Below are 23,151 nucleotides of genomic sequence, written 5' to 3'. Positions count from 1 at the left end.
AAATATCACTGCGCAAACAGAACTTGAGTGTAGAAACACCAAGAACCAGATCACATTTCCCATTTTTAGGGATTCAGCTGCATTTTTTTCATCTGGAACTGACCACAAACAAGTGAGAAATCATTGAACCCCAACCCCAAAGTGCAGCAATAGGTACAGATTTCCTGCCAAATTTGTAACACTTTTTATCAATGCATTTCATTCCCTCTCTGCTTATAACACCCCAACATTTTCTTCTCTCTTCTTTATTTACAGACCTAAGTTGCAGCAGCACTGTGGGGTTGGCACTGGTGGGACAAAGCCCATTTTATTGTCTCTGTTCCCCAGTGGCATCAAAAGCTGTTCCTGTACCCAGGATTCTGGGGAAAATTCTGGGAAAATTCAGTTTATTGAGCCTTACTGAGTGTTTAAAGCAGCTGCCTATAGAAATCCATATGGGAAAATCAGTTTGCATGTGGAAACTGAGATTATGCATACAGCTAAGGAAGGTTTTCCTTAAAATATTCATGATCTTCGTAGGAATTCCTGTATTACAAAGATTTCTGGGATTTAATGTTAACACATGAACATTTATCTCTTTAAAGACTCATCTAAGTCCCAGGGCAGTTTTGGGGTGCACTCTTGACTTTTCAGCACATCTTTGCCCAGCTCTTTTTTTTTTTTTTTTTTTTTTTGGCTTTTTTTGCGAGTTCAGCTGTTACTTCAGTTCTAGGGTGGAAATAAAACAAGTTTCAGAAATGCCAGGGGGATTAGAAAGCATTTTGTTGTACAGGTCTTAAAAGAATAATCTTTAGGAGCACTCAACTTTTTAAAGAGCAAATTCCAGATTTTCTGCACGCAGCATGTCATTCCACCAGTGTAGTAATCTAATCTTTTCCTTTTTTCTCTTATTCCTCTGGAATAATGGGATTAAGAATCCTACTAGCACTTCTCAAAACAGCTCTGTATTTCCAGTGCCTCTATTTATATGGTATCATAAACCCACTTGCATCACAGAAATAACATGGAATATTCATTTTCTTCACTTACTGACTCCCCCCACTGTGTGCAAACCCCCTTTTTATTATTTCCTCACTAATATCCATCAGTCACTTAGCATTTCATCTGAATTTCATCTGAAATATGTACTTTTAATAACAGCTTTTCTCTGCTAGAATACTGGACTTCTAAAGTAGCTGAGAGAGTAAAGTCATCAATATTATTTGTAATTGGAACTTTAAATGCTCCAATTCAGGCAAAAAATGACTCTCTAAGTTTCCTTTGCATTTCTTTCCAGGTTCCATCATGAAAGCAGTGGGAAATCTCTGGCTGCCATGCCCATACTCTGAGTTAATGTGTGGATCCTGTCTCCCTCCAGTGGCAACTGCACCAGCCATAAAATCTGATATTAAAGTGCAATTAAAGCCTGTCTGACACTCAGATGGTGCCTCCCCACTGCCAAGGTTGCTAAGGGGTTGTAGGGACAGCTGGAAGAGCTTCCATATGGCCCAAAAATTCCAGAGAAATCCCAAAATGAGCCCAGTCTTCCAACAGTCTCTTCTCACTGCCCAAGCCTGCTCAGCTTGCTGTTGCTTGAGCAGAAGCACAGGGAGAAACTATGGGGAGAAGGAGGCAAATCCTTTGTTCAGGACTTGCAATAACACCTCAGAGCCATAACTGGAGCTCAGAAAGCACATTTGGCACATAAAATTAACAGTCACAACATTGTGATGGTGAATGAAAGGGTGAATGATGGAGCCATGAAAAGGTGAGCTACGTGCACTGCCACAGCCCAAAAGTCTGTGTGTGGAATTTAGACTGAGCCTTTCCCACAGAATACTGACATTTACTCCAAACCTTTCCACTTAAATGCACACAAAACTTTTGCACTTAAATATTCCCAAAGCATTTGCACAATATAAACCCAATGTAGTGAGCAAACACTCCAGGCACCACAGGGAGATATTTGCTGCCCCAGGAGAAGCCCCTGGGTGTCTCCATCCCATCTTTTTTGGGATGTGTGTTCCCAAGCAGATTCCTACCAGAGAATGGGATGCAGCTGCCTTGGAGCAGGGCAATGCAATGTGCTCCCAGGTTGGTCCTTCATTTGGGGAAATTCATTCCCTTGATTTGGGGAAAATGGGGAATCCATCCCAGGAGGGATTTCTGCCTTTGTTCAACACCTCTGCCCTTTCACTGCATTTAGGATTTGTTGCTCTCCCTACTCTTTAAAACCACATAATCCAGTGTAAAATCTGCAGGACATATTAAATGAAAAAATTCCTCATTGAGGAGGTTATAAAATGCTTTGTAGGAAAAATATCTTTAAGCATCACACTGGGCTGTATCTTTGAATTTCATTTCTTACAATTTCAAACCTCAGTAATTTGTAATGATGGTGCAAACAGCAGACCTGGAGAAGAATTCATTATTTTCCCAGTTTAAATTTGAAAATTTAAAGTTTAAATTTGGGTAGAGGATTCCTACCTAAAAGAAACACAAGAACCTCACCTCTAGCAGCAAGGCCTTGTCTTTTCACTGAGAGAACATTTTCAAATTTAGATTATTGCTCGTTGAACAGAGGGGAAGTTGTAGTTACACAGATAATAAATTTGGCTGAGGATTTTCATCCTTGTAGACTTTGTACAGATTTCTGCCTTTCACTCTTGTTTTGATTTACTGCAACTCACACCTGGTTCAGACTGTGAATACCTGCTGAGGGAAACAATCCAGAGAACGGGGAGAAAGTGGGAGGAAAAAGAGTAAATTCCATCCCCTTAGCAGCACTGCACAAATGTGATAGGAGCTGGACATTTTCCTCCTCTCATTGCTACTATTTTTTCCCAGTTAATTTATTTTTTTTAATTGCTGCCCAAAGTCTTATAAAAGCCAAAAATGCAGTAAATAACTGAAAGGTTTACTAAATTATTGGTGCCAAAATTCAGGATATTTTACCTGTCTCTGAACCATTTTTCCAAGCACTATCCTTAAAAACTCACCATCCAGCATTGAAGATTTCCTAATGGAGCAGTTTCTCATTCCACTGCAAGTTTTCCCTTAGGGAATCGTGGAATCATTAAGGTTGGAAAAGACCTCTAAGGTTGTTACCTGTCACATTTTAAAAACAAAACCAAAAAGCACCCAAAAATTCTCCAGCAAGCAGAGATAATTTCATTGCCAACATCTGAAAATCCCAAGGTTTCATTTGTAAGGATAGAACAATATCCTTTGTTTTTATGCAGGTTTAAATGCAGGACAGGCCTGAAATGATTGCTCAGCAACCTGGATTTTCTAAGCATGAAAGCACCCAAAAAATGAAATCCCAATTTCTTTTACAACCTTTTCTTTTTTTGAAGAAAGCAGAGCAGACATTTATGTTTGAGTGCAGCAGTTTGCTCCACTGTCAGAGGCAGAAAAGAAGATTTTCCTGTCTTGGAAAAGGGATTCACTGGCCTCGAGGTGGCGATAGGATTGTGGATTCCAGGGCTGCAAATCCTAAAATTGAGTCAATCTGCATGATTTCTTCTTCCTACAGCAACTCAGCATCTATAAATTTTGGAAATTAGGAGTTAAGGGAAGAGCTATTCTCAAATGCTTTTGCAGTTTGGGTTTACAGATCAGGATTTAAGGAAGTGTCACCTCCACACTGATCCAGCATTCCCAAATTTCTCTCCCCTGTATGTATATTATAATTAGACTGATTAGAAAGCAATTGTTTGCAGTTTTGGTTAGCAGCATATTTTTAAAATATTGTTATTTATGAGCTGAAACAGATTAATATCATGTTAAGGAGGGAAAAAACCACCACAATAAACTCATGCTAATACAAAAATTAAGGAAATGCAATGAAAACTTACAGTTTCCAGGGGAAAAATAAACAATGTGCATTTATTTTAGAGTGACTTTCTACCAGAAAAAAAGTGTTTTCTCTGAAAGAGATGTACTCAAATGTTCTATTTCTCTACAACTCTACATGAAAATAGCCTAAGTGCCACAGAGGAAAAAGCATTTTTTGATCTGGAGGTCAATGTAAATAAGAGAGGGAACTCAGCAGCATAAAATCTATCCAGAGTAAGTGGATTTTCAGGTTCAGCTGATGCTCATTACTGTGCACTCATGTTTTGGTACTCATTTTCAAGAGGGAAAATCCAGTGGGCTTCAAGCCAGCCAGGCAAGTCTCAAGGCCAAGGAAATTTATGGGCAAAGTCTTTCTGGAAGCTATCTCCCAGCTGTCACCTGCACATCCCAGCTGCCTAAAAGTGAATTCTCCTGGCTGAGCTAGCAAAGAATTGCAGAAATATTTCTGCCACCACAAATCTTACTGCAATGTTAACCTTTTCCCACTGCAAATAAAGATCTAAGAAACCTAAAATCCATTTACCTGTCATGGCTCTGATTTTCCTGTATCTGATTAACTTGGCTTTGTTCCTCAAGCTCAACATTCACATGAGAGTTTATCAGAGATGAACTACAACCTGTCCTCTTCCCACAGAGAAAGGGAAATTTGTCCAAGACTCTGGAAATCAGCTGTTCAGTGCAATTGTGGCTGGGCTGATAGATGCTCTTGTGAATATGTTCACTAAAACAATTCACAACTTTAAAATTAGGAAAAAGAAAAAAAGAAACAAAACAGCAACTTGGCCAATTTTTAGCATACAAACATACAATAAACAGGAAAGCTTTATTCTTATTTTCCTCCTCTTCTTAACAACCCTCTGTTACAGCAGGGGTTAAATTGATGTGATTTTCCATACAATTATCCATACTGTTACTTCCTGACCCATCCAACTGCTACATCTGCCCCTCCCTAAATTTCTTCCAGACACAAATGTTTGCAAAATCCTCTTACAAAGAACCAAATGTTTTGCCCAGAACAGCTCAGTGAGCAGCACACACAATTACAATCACCTTAAATCTGTCCAGGGACAAGCAGAGCCATATTCTGAGTCAGGCTTGCACACAAACCCCATAACAATCCCATTAACTTGCTGAAGCACTGCTTTTGTGTGAGTTATAACTCAGCAAAGATCCCTTATTTCAGCTATAAACAGCACCTGTATCTCCCAGATTAGGGCAGAGGGATATATTTCAAGCCAATTTGAGCATGAAGATTATTGAGACCTTTTTGTTGACGAAGGAAAACACTTCTGGGGCTTAAACAGAGCTCCAGACTGTTGCAGCTTCCACTGGTGCAACACAAAGTGATTGGTATGAGCTGTACACGTGACAAAAAATGGCATTTTCAGGGCGAGAGGATTGGGTCTGTTGCAGAGATAGAATATAAAAATAAAATGGAGACCAAAGCCCTTGGAAGCTGAGGGGAGCTGCAAAGATGAATAGCTGCTCACAAAGCTTTAACCCACCATGGAATGCCAATTGTACAAAGACTAAAGAGTCCAGAACTTCAAACCTAAGTGAGCCTTGAAGAGAATTTTCATTTCTTTAATCCCCAGTAAACATAGCTGGCTGTGGGGCTCAAATAACCTCTCTCCTAATGCAGACCCAGCACCCTCCCCTGCAACTGAAGAGGAAAACAAGTTTTGCTGTCCACACGATTTATGCTCTGGCATTAGGGAGTAAATCCACTGAAATGAGTAAACATGGAAACTGCAAGCACGAATCTCCAGGTAGTTTCAGTTTTGCTCCTTGGCAAAAAGCTCCAGAACCAATTGGCAAGAGGTTTATGGAGTGGGGGAGATTCTCCTAATATCTGTGGGTTTGGACATTAAATTCTACATTTCCATAAAATGGAGAATGCCTATATATCCATCTTATTGCCATTAAAAGTTGCACTAAAGCTGAACCAAAGGCTGTTTTAAAATTAAAACTAGTTATGCCAAATTGTAATTTAAGTCTGAAGAACTAAGCTTCCTCTATTTCTTGAGAAGTGACTAAAGATTGCACCCATTAGTCTGAAAGCTTTCTTCAAGTACTGAATTAATTATTCTCAACAAGGTATTTCAATTTTGGTGGAATGACAGTTTTTCCAACACAAAAATGATTCTCTAGAACCAAGAAATACTGCAATTCAGTTACCTGCATTGGTGTTTACCATCTCTGTTATGGCACATTTTACTCCACCTTCTTTCAACTAAAAGGTGTTTAAAATGCAACTGAAGAGCAAGAACTTGTCAGTGGAAGTCTACCTCAGCCTGAGGAGGATTTGGCTCCTTAAAGCATTCCCAAAAGGAATTCCAGTCCATGTGTGAGGGACAACCAGACACAGCCCACGTGTCTCCAGCCCTTAGTGCTGCCCAGGCTGCTCCCACCAGCCCATGGCCTTTGCAAATTGGCATGGCAACAGGAATTTCTTTACAAGTGGCACCAGGATGGTAAATAAGCATATAAACCCTCCCTGGAGCTGGCAATCATGTCCCTTGAGCTGGCAATAATATCCCTTGAGCTGGCATGTCCTCCCTCAGTGACAAACATTGCAAGGGAGTCAGCGGCACGTGGGAAATCCTCAGGCAGGGCAAAATCCTGTTAAGAGCCCCCAGAAAAGCACTGGGCAAGGGAAGAAGCAGCTCTAAACCAGCAGCACTGAGCCCTGCTCACAGAGAGAGCTCAGCCCTGCTGGAGGAAGGGCTGGGAGAGCTGGGATTGCTCACCTGGGCAGGAGAAGCTCTGGGGCGACTGAACTGTGGCCTTGCAGGGCATGAAGGAGCTACAGGAGAGATGGAGAGGGACTTTTTACAAGGGATGGAGGGACAGGACAAGAGGAAATGGTTTCACATAGACAGGGCAGGGTTGGATGGAATTCCTCCCTGGGAGGGAGGTAAGGCCTTGGCACAGGGTGCCCAGAGCAGCTGGGGCTGCCCCACTCTTGCAAGTGTCCAAGGTCAGGTTGTGATGCCTCAGGTTTTGGCTTTTATATTTTCAGACTCTGAGCTGCTGTAGTGTGTGGGTCAGGGCTTCACATTAGGGGATGGTGAACTCTGTGCACAGAGCAGGGAGACAAAACAATTCCTGCTCCAGCTGGGCACCAAGGACAAATGATCCAAACCTCAGCCCAGGAGCACAAACACCGTGGGCTGGAGAGAGAAAAACCAGCAGGGTGGGACTGCCTGGGCTGGAGCTGGAATGGGACAATGAACTCCAAGTGCCAATGGAGCAGAACTGATCCCAGGGAGAGCCCCCGGGAGCGCTCGTGCATTTTGGGACCATTTTGGGTCATTTGGGTGCAGCCCTGGCTGGGCTCTGGTGCTGCCCAGGGTGGATCCCTGGAGGAGATCCTTTAATAAATCTCTGCTTTATTCTTTAGGTCTGCCCAGCCTCTGCTCTAGGGCAGCCTTCCCAAGGCATCAGTTCACAGGGGTTTTCAGCTATGGGAAGAAAAACTGGAAAGGGGATTCAGATCCATTGATCATGAAACTAAAGAGTTTTAAAACACAAATGCTCAGGGACCATGGGAGGGACAGCATGAATTTTTATGTGCACCCTTGGCTGGAGGACATCAGTTGGACAGGGCTGGAGCAGCTTGGGACAGTGGAAGGTGTGGAGGGTGGCACTGGAGGGTCTGCAGGGTCCCTCCCAGCCCCAGCCATCCATGACTGCACACAGACACTGCAGGTGGAGCAAAGCCCACGCTGTGGCACAGGATCAGGGCACCAGAGCACTGCTGGGGGAGGCAGGGGGCACCTTCACCCCAGGGGTGAAGCACCAGCTCAAACCGGGCAGAACAAAGCAGGGCCACCCCTGTGCTCAATAAACAGGGCAGAGAATTCCCTGTCCTGGCCAGAAGGATTTGGGGACCCGGGGCTCAGCCGGACCCAGGCTGGCTTGCTGGATTTCCTGCAGGCTGAGCCTGCTGGGAGGTGCTGACAAATACCTGGGAGTGTCCCAGGGAATCCTGCCCTTCCCTGTGTGCCAGGCTCATTTCTCAGCTCACCTGGGGCCACTTCTGCTGCACGTGCAGTTGGAATTCTGCAGCCAGCACTGACTCCACTCCCACAGCCCTTCCACTTCACATCTGTGCTGGCACACAACACATTGTCAAGTCCAAAAGACTCAATATCACCAAATTTTCACCTAAAATTTTCAATCTTTTAAAAGAATATTTTTCCTTCTGTATTTTTTTTTTGTTGTTTGGCTTGGTTTTTGGTGGGTTTTTTTGTCTTTGGTGGTAGTGGTTTTTTTTGTTGTTGTTGTTTGGTTTGGGGTTTTTTTTGTTTTCTTTTTGTTTTTCTTTCTGTATAAATTCTACTTGTTTAAAGCAAATGTTGCAGATATTTCAGATGCCCCAAGGAAATTACCTGAAGGAGCCCCTCTATTGTCTTTTATTTAATTTGATTTTACTTTTATTTAAACAAAATACATGTCTAAAGTAAGCAGAGATTTTTTTAAAAATTACACTGACACATCTTCAGTAAGCAGATTAAAAAAATTCATTTTGACAAATATTCCCAAATTCCTTTCTGTCTGTTTCTCAGGATCCATTTAATAATGTAATAGCCTCAGGAGAAACACTTTTTAAATGTCTTTTACAGTGCCAAAGCAGATCAGTAAAATGCTGTCTGCAACCTGTCAGGTTCTATAGAGATTGTGTCACTTTTCCCCTTCAATATCACACAAATGATGGACAATAAGTTTTATTATAATCCTCTGTCACTGGAAATAAAAAACCCACAAACTGAATCCATAATTTCCACATTCTGCTCTACACTGGAAGCAACAAAACAGGCAGATGTCCTGGTTTGAGCACTTCATTCCTCCTCGGTTGCATATTCTGCTATAAAGCCAGTAAGCATCTGAATGAATAATTTCTCTTAATTCTGCCTGAGATTTCGATTTGGAGCAAGTAAAGAACCAAAAATTGCTAAATCCCAGTGAAATTTGTTCCCACTGAACTGGTGGCAATGCTCTTGTCTCTTAGTGGCAGAAGCACCAACTGCAACTGGCTCTGAAAATCCTCATTTATCAACCAAAGTACTTTCCAATTTAAAAACTGATCTGTTCCAACACACAGCACGGCTTTACAGCCCCATCCCCAACTCCACATCTCCAGTGGGGAACTGCGTAACTTCCATTTATTTAGTTCTTTGCCAGCTATTTTTTCCTCCTCATTTTAAATCAAAAGTTGCATTTAACAGAGGGTAATCAGCAGACACATCCATTTGATGGCACTGAAGGCCTTACCCCTGAATATCTGTAATATTCCCTTGCATTTCCTTCCTTCTCTGCACTGCTGTGCAGCACATCCACTGCTCCCTGCACATCCCACACACCTGGGATGTTCTACCCGAGCAAACATTTGGGACCTGGCAGAGGCAGATTCCTGCCCAGGCTGCGTTGGAAGCTTTTTCTCTCTCATCTCCATCAAGGAGAAGCCAACACCATTCATCTCTGCAGCCAAGAGAGGCCAGGGACACGGTGTTGGATTTAGCTCTTTTCTGACCCAGAGATGGGGTAACTGAGAGGTGTTTTAAAAACTTTTACTCCATTTTTACTCTCATGAGAAGGGTGAGACAATACAAATGTTATAATTCACGCCATCACAATCAGAAGTCAACTATTTTTTAATTCCAAAACACCATAAGCATTTCTTGGCCTATCAGCTTTTTGCCACGCCAGGCTGAAGATGCCTTAAAGCCAGTCATCTAAAACTACCCCTCATGGCTCCTACTACAGTGCATCTTTCATAGTTCTATTTCTGTAAAGTACCTAGTTTATTTGCAAGACCGTCCTTAGAAACTTGTTTCTAGTTCAAAAGTCCTCCTCCATGGCATTTCTAAGCCAGAATTTCTTATCTCAAGGTTTGCACACCGCGTGAGCTTTCTGTCAGGCTTGGAGAATTCTCTACAAATCCATTGCCCACGAAGGGATCTGTTCACCCCCCAGCAGTCACCTGTGCTCAGACTTCAAGCCCAAGGGACTCTGGCAGTTTTTGCCAGCAGAAAGGCACCCAGCCATGCAGCCACGGTCCTACCTGGGGGTCGGAGAGCCGGGAGATGTCGGGGTAAAGGTAGAACTTGATGCCCTCGGAAGCGCCGGGTAGCGTCACCCCCCGGATGAGGAGGATCATCAGCATGATGTAGGGGAAGGTGGCTGTCACATACACAACCTGGGGGAGGAAGCAGACATCAGAAAAGGTTGTTCTTCCAGCTGCAGTAAAACCTTCTTTTCACATCAGCTGGAGGAAAAATGCTTTGGGTGTCTTTGTGCAGGTTGGTTTTTGTCCTCCAACCAAATTCCCTTCTAAACTCTTCAGGGCTTGTGGGAGATGTCAGCATTTTTTGATAGAGATTGGGAAGCTCTCTGTAAGTGTATTTCCAAACACATGATAACAGGTAATTGATTACATGTTATAACACTATAAGCAATGGATTCTCAGTCACCCCAGAATTGCTAAACTGATTTCTCTTCAGTCTGCTCTGCCTGCATGTCTGGGTTTCAGGAATAAGCATTTCATCAAACCCAGATGTTGAATTCTATCCATATTTCCTTGGGATTTGATAGAGAACCTTTATCTTCCAAAGAACCTTCAGGCAAAATTTCTGAGGAGCTGAACCCCAGCAATTTCTGTTTTCACATACATGGCCACACTATTTTTTTCCCCCAGAAATTAGTTTGTTTTCTGCATGGGCAGCAACAGGAAATCTGGAAGAAGTCACATTTTTCAAAGGAAAAATGAAGCAGAATTGGTCCTGTTTCACAATCTCAAACCTGAAAGCATCACATGGCTCCTCAGACTCAGAGAAGGAATAAATAATAAATTCCATGGCACTAACAATATTTTCTTTATGTGACAACCACCTCTCTGTAAATTCAACTCTATAATTTCCTGTGGCCACTTCCACTTGTGTTACTCTTACACCTGCCTTGCACCAGTCAAAATTTGTTAAGCTGAAAGAATGTAGAAAAATTATTTGGTGAAAAATACAACCTCAAAAAAATATGTGTTTTAAACTCAGGAGTCCAATATGTGTCTCCTATGCAAATGAAAGGGATACATCAAAGAATGACCTGTGAAAGGATTCTCAGACATATTTTTGTAATTAATGAACCGAAATTGGATTTTCAGACTATTTAACCCCAAACATTAAATGATCTCATGTGCCTCATCAGATACCCTCAAAAATGGAGCAACTTGAGTTTCCCAGGAAATGGAGAGTGCCTTTTTATTCCTACAGGTCCCAAAAGCCTGAATGGATGAATTCCTAGGTCAGTACAATGCAAAATGGATGGTTTTATCCCAGTGCTTGCATTTGTTCACCATTAGTGGGAATGTAAACTGGCTGAGCTGAAATAGACCTTGTCTCACCACATTTGGGTTTCAAATAAAAAGGATCAGCAGGTAAGGAGAATTAAAAAATAAACACATGGGATGGACACAGTCCTCCTCTGAGCCTTAAATTAGGTGGAAAGGATAGAGTAGCCAGCTAATGGCTTTCATTTATTTAGGTCTTTGCCAGCTATTTTTCCTCCTCGTTTTAAATCAAAAGTTGCATTTAACAGAGGGTAATCAGCAGACACATCCATTTGATGGCACTGAAGGTCTTACCCCTAAATATCTGTAATATTCCCTTGCATTTCCTTCCTTCTCTGCACTGCTGTGCAGCACTTCCACTGCTCCCTGCACATCCCACACACCTGGAATGTTCTACCTGAGCAACAATTGGGATCTCTGCAACAAACATTCATCTCTGCAGCCAAGAGAGGCCAGGGCCAGGGATCTGTGTAATCCCCCAGCAGCCAGGGCTGCAACCACAACCTCTAGTGAATTTTTGGGCCATCAGGACAGCTCTGCCTCAGCTTTAGAGGAATTAGGGCTCTCCCTGCTCTCTGGTTGCCATGCAGAAAGGGGACAACAATAATGCAGCACTTTATTGTATTGTATTGGTATTTATAGAATAAATAAATGCCAATGAATACCAATACAGATATCCAGAAGCACAATTAGATGGACACCAAGGAAGCAGGAATGGGAGTGGAGAAAGATCCCCTCTTCCCAGGCCCACTGACACTGCTGATAATTGATCACACAGCCCCTGAGGCTGAAAAGCTCCAGCTTCTCTCGTACTTCAGCAGGTGAGTGCACTGTGCTGAGAGAGACAGTAATTCCCATTTTCTCCCCCTCCCCAGGAGCTCCTGAGGTGAGGCAGGATGGGGAATTTAGGAATCAGTGCCACTGTTAGCATCATCATCATATCTGTCAAAATTAGTTAAGCTGCTGAATCAAAAAAAATAATTTGGTGAAAAAAACAACCTCAAAAAATACGTGTTTTAAACTCAGGAGTCCAATATGTGTCTCCTATGCAAATGAAAGGGATACATCAAAGAATGACCTGTGAAAGGATTCTCAGACATATTTTTGTAATTAATGAACCAAAATTGGATTTTCAGACTATTTAACCCCAAACATTAAATGATCTCATGTGCCTCATCAGGTACCCTCAAAAATGGAGGAACTCTTTGACTTCAGCAGGTGAGTGCACTGTGCTGGGAGAGAGCCATTAATTCCCATTTTCTCCCCCTCCCCAGGAGCTCCTGAGGTGAGGAAGGATGGGGAATTTAGGAATCAGTGCCATTATTAGCAGCATCATCACATCTGTGGGGCATTAAAAGTTTCCTGAATTGTTTTCTTCTCTTTCAACATATCGAATCTCTCTGAATATCAATGTGAACACAACTGTTTCTAATTACACCACATCCTGTTTTAATTGACTTTAATTGCTTGGTATGTTAATTTGCATCCCAATGCTCGAAATGCTTTTTTTAAACCCTTGTCAGAGCCATGCCAATGTTTAAGCAGTTGGAAACAAAATAAAAATTTCTGGCAGGCGAATTTTTGTACCAAGTTCTCCTCTCACAATGTGCTCGAAAGAAAAATTTACAATGATATTTAGACATACAAGTAGGTGGAAATGCACCCAACAACTCTGAACTATCCTTGGGTGCTTAACTGAAAGTACATTGGAACCAAAGATCTTGAGAATGGATATTTTTTATTTGCTGTCACGAGCTTTAAGTATCAAAGAATAGGAAATATGTTGAGTAGCAAATAATGGAAATTTAAATACCAAAACCTTAAAGAAGCTTAGATGTCACTCAAGGTTAATATATAGATATCCAGGTACCTATGAAATGATTTCATAAATCATAAGGATTTTTATAACTGAGCTAGATTTAAGTTTTATCTTTTCACACCTAAATATCTTAACAGATATGTGCCTGTGTTCCAATTTGTCCCCTGGGACTGCTGAACTTCTCGTCCTAAATGAAAAAGTGTGTTTGTGAACACTCCAGGCAGATCATGCTGCAGGGTGAGGGGGATCAGGCTTTCGAGGAGAAGTAGAAGAAATTCAGGATAACCCTGTTCAGAATAAGGAGGAAGAATTCCATGTACTGAACTGAGCCCCAGCCCATGGAAATCTCAAAGCCCCAAATCAGATTTCTTTGGCCAAAGCTCCCACAGACCACACCAGCCTGAGCTTCACACTCTTCCCCACAGCAGCACGAAGCAGTGAACCTTCCTCCTTTGCTTGGCTCTTGCTAAGAACACACGACCAGAATTCCTGAACTAAATATCCTTTGGAGGCCAGGGAGGTGATGGAATTCTCCCCTGCAAGGTGCAATGTTCAAGCTTGTTTGCACTATAAGGAACCAAATTTTATAAATGGGATAAAATGTATCTTCATGCTTCAGGAAATTACTGGCTTGCTAAGCCCTGTCCCCTAAAATCCTCTATTGCTCCATTGGGCTGGAAGCATGAGGAATATCAATGCAGGAATTGCCAGAGATTTGCCAGAACTCACTATTTAAGTGTTTATGGAAAATCAGACCTGCCCCCATGCCCTGCTCATCCTTATTTTTCACAGAGTGTTTTACGCCTTGTGTAATTTAACTTTATTTGTTTATTTGCTTGAAACCATGAGCAGAGTGAAACCCCAACTGTGCCCACACTGCACTACACTCCTGTGTGGAGAAACTGCTCAGGAACCAAAAATTCACCCAGTGATGCGAGAAGGAAAAGAGTAAATTTTATCCAGGAGAAAAAATTGGCACAAATATAGAAATATAATTATCATATCCCTGCCTGGCAGCTCTGCTGTCTGAGTAGCCACACACAGGAACCACCAATTTGAACAGGATTTCCATCAAAAGTTTTCAAATTGTCCCACAAGGCACAGTCAGACCAGATTTGGCCTCACTGATATTTGCTAATTTCCCACATTCTTACTTCCTAGATGGTACCAGCAGATGATAAACAAGATAAAAGATTTTCTTTGTTAACTGCCATGGGATAGTGTGAAATATTCCATGCAGCAGTTTGGAAAAAAGGCTTTTGTTCATCTGACCCTGCACCATCTACAGAGCTACAAGAGACAACTGAAAATGGAGATTTTCCACATTAACTGGATTTACAATGGTATAAAGGAATGACAGCTGATTCACAAGATTTTTAAAAGCACGTCAAAAGGGGGGAACATTTGAGGTCCACCTACATTTTAAAGGTAAAATTTTAGACGCAGAGAAAGAAACACAAGCAAAAACCCAAGAGAACACCAGGTAAGTGGGTTTGTACAACTGGAATGAGGGAAGGGGGTTAGAACCAGCACAGTGGCTGATTTTTCTATTTTCGCTGTGTGTTTCGTGGATTTATTCAGCATCATCTTCTCTTTGTCATCTTTGTTTATCCAGAGAGGGAATCTTGCTCCAGAATAATTCTGCTAAACCATTCTTAACCAGATTGCCTACAAACTGCAGAATCCCCTCTAAATTACCATGAATCATGTGTGAGTGCAGGAATAAATTCAAACCCCAACAGCTAAGAAAATTTCATGAGATTTGAGGTCTGAGAAATAAGAATGCAAGAGGAAATATTCATTGTCAGTGAGATGAGCCTCCAAAGAGGGGCCAGGAGAGGACACTGGGTGAAGGGGTGGGAGAACCTGAGTGATCACAGGAAGCAAAAGATTCCACATGAAATAATAACTGCAGAAAGGAATAATTCCAGCACCATATCACACTGAGGTCATTGCCTGGGACACAGAAGAATCCCTACCTGGAAGAGCTGTGCAAGTCCCAGGTTTTTTCCACACAGTGGTGATGGCAATAAATAAATAAATGAAAGTCTGAGCCCCACTGGAATGGTTTCCTTCACAAGTCAATGAAAAATTCACTCCAAAATTCATTGAGTCAATTAAAAAAAAACCCAAAAAACAAAATCAAAATGTTCTGCTTAACTTTGGTTTTGGCATTCTTTTAACTGAATGGGCAGATGGGAGCTCTCTCTTGAATGAAAAATGCTTTAACAAGCCCAAGTTGTTATTTAGAAGGCTTAATCCCACATTAAAAATGGGTGAAAAAACCTATTTTCCATATATTTTGCAGCACTAATTATTCTTTACATTGGGTCTGACTTTATACACTTTGCAGCACTTCCTAAATTCCATTTCAAATATTCTGTTTTCACAAAACTGCCTGCCTGTAGTCTAAGGCTCCAAAAGAAAGAGAAGTTATGGTGGAAAGCTGAATCCAAAGTGTTCTATTAGAAACCCAGGAATGAAGCTAAAATTGGAAAACAATGAGAAAGCACCAAGGGCAGACAATATCCATGCACAGCAGCAGCTCATTTTCCCAGCTGAATTGAGTGAACAATTCACTTTCATGATGAGCTGCTTCTCCCCATAAATATTCCTTAAGCAGCAGCAAGTTTTCTAAATATGTGTAATTTCCCAGCTCATTCCAACAGCTGGGTTTGCTTCCAGCTTGCCCAGGAGCATTAAAATCAAGATCTGTCTTCTTTCTGCTAAAATTGCTCTTCAGGCTTGGTAGTTCTTTTGATGAGGTCTACAGACCTCCTACTTAATTTAAAATATCAGTGTATTGTCTAGAGCGAATGTAAAGATAGATTTTCTTGTATTTGAGTAAAAATGCTCTTATTACCAGATCCTGCCCCAAAACATTCATTTGTAATACTACCAAGAACAGAATATGCAGTCAAAAATCTCAGTCATGGACACCAGAACACATAAAAGTACCCATAGAAACATATCCCCTTATTGGAATCATTTATGTCAGCACCTGCATTTAAATAACATAATAAATTAAATAAAAATAAATAATAATGGAAAATAAGTTAATTATTAATTAATTATTATGAATAAATAAATAAATAAATAAATAATGGCAAGTGCAGATAACCAGATTAATTCTTGATACATGCACAGCTTAATAAAGACCTAATCAGTGACAAATAGTGTGCCAACAGCTTCAAAAACAGGGGGGGTGATCATAAATAACAGGCTGGATCATGAAAAAATGACTTTAAATCATAGTTCCTTTTATTTCAAGGTTCATTCCAGCCTGAGCAGGCCTTAGTCAAGTTCATAGCACCAAATTCACAGTAAAATTTACACACTGTACAAATCAGTTCAGATGGTGGTGGCTGCTCTGGAGTGTTTTGAAATGTTCACAAATGAATCCACATTAAAAAAGGATCAACCTGAACTAGAAACAGAGTGACTGTTGGAAATGTCTCATTCATGTTATTACATTTTTGCTGTCATTAAATACCAGAAAGAAAAGCATTTCTCTATTTCCTAGATCAGTATCTATAGTAAATACAACTCAGGAGCTCAGTGCCTCCTCCCAGTGCTTCCTCAGTCTCCAAAATGATATTTTCCACACTCAACATTAATCCTCCACTCGCCAACTGTTCTTACAGGAGTTACGGTGATGAGAAATTGAAAGCTGCAACAGCCCTCATCAGTAACAGAGCCAAAAATGTGCTCTCCATTTGTTGAAAAGTGTGTTCTTCACATTGTGAACGTACTGCTACCACACTGCTCTTACCAAAATGCCAACAGTTGTAAACAATATTGTGTATTGTAAATGCAGGCAAACCCAGTGGGAAGAAATGACGATGTCTGACTCAATTCAAAAGGCTGAATTATTTCTTTATTATAACTATGCTAAAATACATCAGCATACTATATAAAAAGAGTATACTAAAACTACATACTACTTTCTCTGACTCTAACTCTCACACAACTCGTGACCCTCTCTCTCGTCCAGCCCCAGGTGGGTTGGATTGGCCATCAGGCTCAAACAATCCTCACCAGAATCCAACCAAGCACTCACCCCAGGTAAACAATTCTCCAAACACATTCCATATAGGAAAAACAAGGAGCAGAAATAGAAACTGTTTTCTCTTTCATTTCTCTCTGTGCACCACTGTGAAAAATCCTGAGAGGGAGAGAAATGTGCTGCCACACTGCGTGCCCAAAGCAGCTCTGGGGAGCAGGGGAAGGGCTGTGCTGGAATGGCTCAAAGCCAGAAAACCTTGAGCAAAACGAGCACTAAGATCTGGCAGGCACACACAGCTCTCCCAGTGCAAATGCAAAAGCAGACTTCCAATGCTCAAATCCTGGTGTTATTGTCCCTGGCACCTGGAATGTGTTTGTTGGAGTTTTTTCTTTAAAAGCAGTGAGTGTTTTAGGGTTAGAGGGGTCTTTACCCAGAAAAAAAAATATTGATTAAGTTTATTATCTACACCACTAACCATGCTGATAAGCCAATGAAAAAACAGCATCCTAGAACTGTAATTTGATTTTTTGTTTAACATTTAAGGACACAAAGAGAAAGAGGTGCCCTCTGGTTGTGGAGAAGGTCTGTGCTGGAATTCTTAAATGCTGAGAGCTGCAGTAAACCTTCAGCAAAATGAGCACTACAATTTGGCAAGCAGACACAACTCTCCCAGAGGAAATACAAAAGCAGATTTCCCATGCTAAAAATCCTGGTGTTATTGTCCCTGGTACCTGGAATGTCTCTGTTGAAGGTTTTTTCTTTAAAAGCAGCGGATGTTGTGGGTTTTGTGGGGATTTACCCAGAAAAGAAGATTGATTGAAGTTTATTATTTTAGCTCTTGACTGAAGTTTATTATTTTATCTCCACCATTAATAGTAATGATAAACCAATGAAATAACAGCATTCTCTAACTATAATTTGATTTTTTTGTTTAACATTCAAGAGTGCAAAGAGGAAGAGCTGCCCTCTGGTTGTGGGCAGGGAGAGCAAGACTGATGGGGAGGAAGCAAATTTCAGCAACTTGGCTGAGCTCATCACTGCAAGCAAAGTGTTTATGTAGAGCTCCCATCAAGGAGGGAATTTGCAGAGCCACAAATATCTCAGAATTAGAGACTTCTATTTAATCAAGTAAAAGTCAACTTTAAAAATCAATCAGGAAGAATTTTAAATATAAATTAGGACTCATTAATCAACTGTGCGTTGGGTTTTTTTTCCATTTTGTACAGGTGTTTAAAATGTACAAGCTTTTATAAAACAAAGCTGTTCGTTTCCAGAACCTTCTAGGATTTTCAGAGCTCTCAATGCCACCAAGTTTATCTTCACAGACAAACCTGATACCATGACTTACACATATACCCAGAAGTTTGCATTTTGCTTTAAAAAAATGTGTAATATGGGATGACTACTCCCCATAGAAACCAAATTTCTCTGAAAATAATTCAGAATTAACCCACAGCAGCACCTGAATTCCCAGTTGTGTAATTGATTCTACACAGGAAGAAATAGGGGTTCAATAAGGCCCTACATTAATTGGAATTTTTACTTATTCTAGACAGACCTTCCAGTTCTCACTCCTCAGGACCTGACCCATCCTAAAAATGTTTCACCTTCAAGCAGATAGAGATGCAAAGGTCAGGACAGGGCAGGAGGTGATTTTTCCTGTCACTCCAAAATGTGTAAAATTTTAAGTGTGCATTGGAATGGACTCAAAATTTTTGGCCAACTCCTTCTCTGGGTTCAGGGCTTGTTTGTCCTCTGAGTCTTCCTGGAGAACATGAAATTGGGTTTCCTGGAGGAGTGTTGTCCTCATTACTAGGGATTATTAGATTCCCTTAGATGATTTGTTTCAGTGAATCAACACTTTCCAGTAAAATTGGGATTTACCAGGGCATTTCTTATCGTCTCCAGCTTAGATTCCTGCTTGATTTTCCTCACTTGTCATTCAAAAAACCCTCAAACAAGCAAAAAACAACAAAAACATACTACCAAATGAAAATCAGCACTGAGGTAAAAAAAAAAAATGCTGGATGAAGTCTGGGAAGTGGAAGCAATGCTATTACCAAAGGAGTATAGGGGAGGTTTTCCAGCCAGAAAAAGGTAAAAAAGGTGATCTCAAAAGGTAAAAGGTGCCAGCTGGAAAAGATCATTGTGTCAGCCAGACTCTGCTGTTACCAAATAAATGCATAACATTTCAAATATAAAAAATGCAGAACATTAATTCAATGGTAATAAGAATTTTCCCTAGAATTTTACACCAAAACTAATAATATGTGAGACTTTCTTTTGAAATTATCCCATCAATCCTCCAAGCACCCCAGCAGGTTTGGTAGTGGCCAGCTCTAAATCTAGCAGTCACTTCGGCAGTTTTCTGGGCACCACAGCACTATTTAATCTTGTGCAGTAAATGCTGGGGAAAAGAAAAATATTTGTAAACTGGCAGGCAAAGATACCTATAGCACAGACACACCTTTTTGTCTTTTGATGATTTTTGTAGTCATGAAGTTGAAGGAGAAGGGTCAGACCTTACCAGGAGGGGCAGAGAGAAGCAGCTCTGATTTCTGCTCTCTGGGACAGGGACAGGAGCCAGGGAAATGAAACATAAATTTTAAAGAATTTAGAGATTTCAGAGGAGCTAAGATATTAGTTAGAAATACGCCTTACTAGAGTTAATTAAAATAAATGAGTAGGTCTTGATGAAGTTAGGAGTTAGTAGTTAACTAATAATTGATTGCTCATCAGCACAATGTTTAGTTAGCTGGGTCAAAGAGCTTTTAGGAACATAAGACAATTGTGGCCTCCTCTGTTCTGAAACCAATTGAAGACAAGGAATGGGAGTTCTACCAAGAGTTCATTTGTCATATTTGCATTGAAAAGGTAGAAAGGTCAGAACGAGGAAGACTTCATTGACTTCCTCATTTTGGGGCCCCTCCCCATGAAAGGGACACCGACCCATTTCAAGGGACAAACCATGCATGCTGAATGGCTTTTGGAGTGATTGGCATATGAAGCGAGGAATGGGATGTACCAAAATGATCAATATGTATTTGTATTTTGGGTATTCAATGCTTGTATGGATAAAAGGACTCTAATCACCTGGAAGCTGCAGTGTGGATTTGGGAGCTGTCCCACACACAATAAACACACACTTTATAACTTTAAACTGTTAGAGAACTTTTGTCCATCACAGCTGGATATCGGTACTAGATCAATATCCATATGTTTTTAATAAATCAGAAAGGTTCTACCCCAGAGGTGCTGGCACTGCCCAGGCTGCCCAGGGAATGGTGACATTCCCAAAGCTGCCAGAGCTGCAGGAGCTCCCAGGGGTGCCCAGGGTGGGATTGTTGGGGTGTCTGTGTAGGGCCAACAGTGGGACTGGCTGATTCTTGTGGGTCTCTCCTAACTCAGGATATTCCCTGATTCCATGAATTGTCTTTTCCCCTGCAAGCAAAACCATTCTGTGATTCTCCTGGGAAGTTCAGGACTTTTGTAGAACAGAGAGCTCCCATTTCTATGGTTAAAGGTGTGTTTGTGTGCCCCCAGCATGACAGCCCTGTCCCTGGCAGCCACGGAGCAGCGCAGCTCTTATCTCCATGGTGACAGCTGAGAGATGGATGCACCATGAAGCATTTGCAACACCACTTGTGCGTTAAGTATAATAACAGAAGCATAATAAATAGCCTCACCATTCGGACTAACAAGCACCCTTATCATCCTGACCCTGATTCTCCACATTTCCCTTCCCTGTGGCTACTCTGCCCCCCCTAACGCAGTTAGTCACACCTTGGCTGAGCGTTTATTGCCCTCTAAGCAGCCTCTAAATGCAGCTGATATATCAGCTCAAGGCCGGCTTGTAGGACACCAACCTGACACTTCTGCAATTAATTTGTGAGTTTGAGAAGAAAAGGTGATGTTATGCATAGAGAAAACGAGAGGATCACAGGATAAAACCCTTGGGCTGGAAGTCAGGGTGAGTGAGGAGTTCGTGACTGCCACAGATTTATTTTTCTCTCTTAGGGAGCTGCTTTGGTCTCTCAGCTCGCAGAGATGCCCAGTGGCTGCTCTGGGGGTGTAAAGGGGCTCTCCCTGGGGAGCAGAGACCTCTCCCTGTGCTCATCCCACACTTGGAGCACTGAGATTCCAACCTCAGCAAGGCACTCCAGGGACAAGGGACACACAAACCAAAGCACAGAAATCCTCACTGGCCTCGACCACTGCAGCTCTCCCAAACACATTCTACACCCACAGGAAAGAACCCAGAATTTTTATTACACTTAATTAAGAGCAGTGCCTTACACTTTCTACAACACAGCAATCTAGTGATTGTACAAAGTGTCTACTTTCCATGACACAGCACAGCTTACAGAGGATGTTTTGAGTTTCTTCCTTTCTTTTTTGGGGCACACAGGTTATTTTTCCAGCAGCAGGAGTGGCTAGCAGGTGCCCAGCAGCCAGCTCCCTCCTGGGGCTGTGTTTTAGTTGCCAGCCCAGCACCAGCAGCTGCCTGAGGCTGCCTTTGCTGTTTGTGAGGCAATTTATTTCATTTCATTAAACTTTGGGAGTGAGTTTGGATCTGAGCCACGGGAGCTGACACTGGGGTGGGATACAGGACTCAAGTTTGTAAATGGCACAAGAACAGCCTTGTAAACAAAACTTGTACTACAAAGACATCTTCACACTGGAGATAAAGCCAGAAATGTGGACTTTGCTGGCTGCAGAAAGCAGAGACTGTCTTCCCACTGGCAGGAGTTTGGTTTAATATAGCCTTGGCATACAGGGTCATGGGGATGGATACCTAAAATTGCAGTTAAGGAGCCAGTCTTAAAACTGGACAGATTAGGAGGAGCTGAGGACCTGTGTGAAAATAGGGGATTGTAGCTATTCTGTTTCAAGGGAAGAAAGAGAAAATTGGAGCACCCTTAGGGAAATCAGAGCTATAAATGTTTGTGTATCCCACCTGAGGGACCCCTGTGTGCTCCTGCAGAAAAAAAAAAGTGCAAATAATATTCCAAATACACAAAGCAAGACTGAAGAAAAGCAATATTCATTGCAATTTCTGTGCAGAAATTCTGTGCACGCATAGAGACCAGGATATGGCAACCACACAGTTTTGGGAAATGCAGCTTTGGAAACCCCTCAGCTGTAAATCCCAGCTAGCAGCAGTGCCCTGCACCTGAAGGAATAATATTTTAACCCTGGCATGTGCATCAACAGTGATGATAAACTGGGAATTTTATATTTTGGCTCCTGTTGGGTGCTCTGCTGCAGGGAATCGTTCATTGATTACAGGGAGGGGGAGAAGAGGATGGGCAGGGAAGGGCAGGTCCTGAACCATGAGGAGATCATGCTCTGAATAAATGACTGCAACTGTCACATTTCCCAAGCATCTTTGTAGGGTCAGGGCCATTTTGGTAATGAGCTAAAAGTTCCTGGTAGCCTCAGGAATGGCAAAAACAACCCGAATTTGTTACCTTTAGCCAGTCAGTGCATTTTCCCCCAGGGATTGCTGTGTTCATCCCAGCCCTGGGGCTTTCCCTTTAATTCTGCAGCAATTTTCCCTGCATTGCACAGCAAATATCCCAGCTGGCTTTCCACCCTCTGCTCCTCCCTGCCCCTTCTGCTTTCTCTTACTTTAAGTTCACAGACCAGGTGATTTCTCTGCCCAAAACCTTTCCCACCTGCATGTGCCCTGAAACACTTTTTACTCTCTTCAGCTCTGGACAAGGGCTTAGATCAACCCTAATTATTCATCTAAAAGTGGATTTCCCCACTAAGGTGCAGCTGGGAAGGACTGCAATCGTGAAGACACGATTTTGATTGAAGTTTCCTGGATGAAACCTTCCCCATCTGTCAAACAGAAGGTCGGGAAAACCACCGAGAAGAACAAAAATCTGATTTTTTTTTTAACAAACCCGAGGTGTCCTTAAATGCTCAGAGCCCAGGAGAGTGGAAAAAAAAAAAATGTAGTTTCGAAAGCTCACAGAGAGGAGGCGGAGAGCAGGAACTCTGCATGCATCTCATGAATGTTCTACTTTCCCCCTTTGAATACAGACATCAGCCTTGGCCACCGTTAAAGCCTCTCCATGAAGGGCCATTGTTGCTGTTACTTCAGCCTAAAACAAAAGACACTTCAGGAGATAC

The 23,151-nt window shown here is 41.8% G+C and overlaps 1 protein-coding gene across 1 annotated transcript in view; it reads right to left on the bottom strand.

Moving 5' to 3' along the window:
- Positions 1-23,151, bottom strand: part of SLC6A11 (solute carrier family 6 member 11) — a 92,981-nt gene that overhangs the window by 38,232 nt on the left and 31,598 nt on the right. Inside the window, exon 6 of the mRNA XM_021530472.4 lies at positions 9,905-10,039. Coding sequence (XP_021386147.1) covers positions 9,905-10,039 — 135 coding nt within the window. The remainder of the gene's footprint in view (positions 1-9,904; positions 10,040-23,151) is intronic.

The sequence above is a fragment of the Lonchura striata genome, chromosome 12 (assembly GCF_050655825.1).
Source record: "Lonchura striata isolate lonStrDom1 chromosome 12, ASM5065582v1, whole genome shotgun sequence".
Lineage (NCBI taxonomy): Eukaryota > Metazoa > Chordata > Aves > Passeriformes > Estrildidae > Lonchura > Lonchura striata.
The sequence above is the reverse complement of the archived record's forward strand: the minus strand, read 5'-3'. Positions and strand labels throughout refer to the sequence as shown.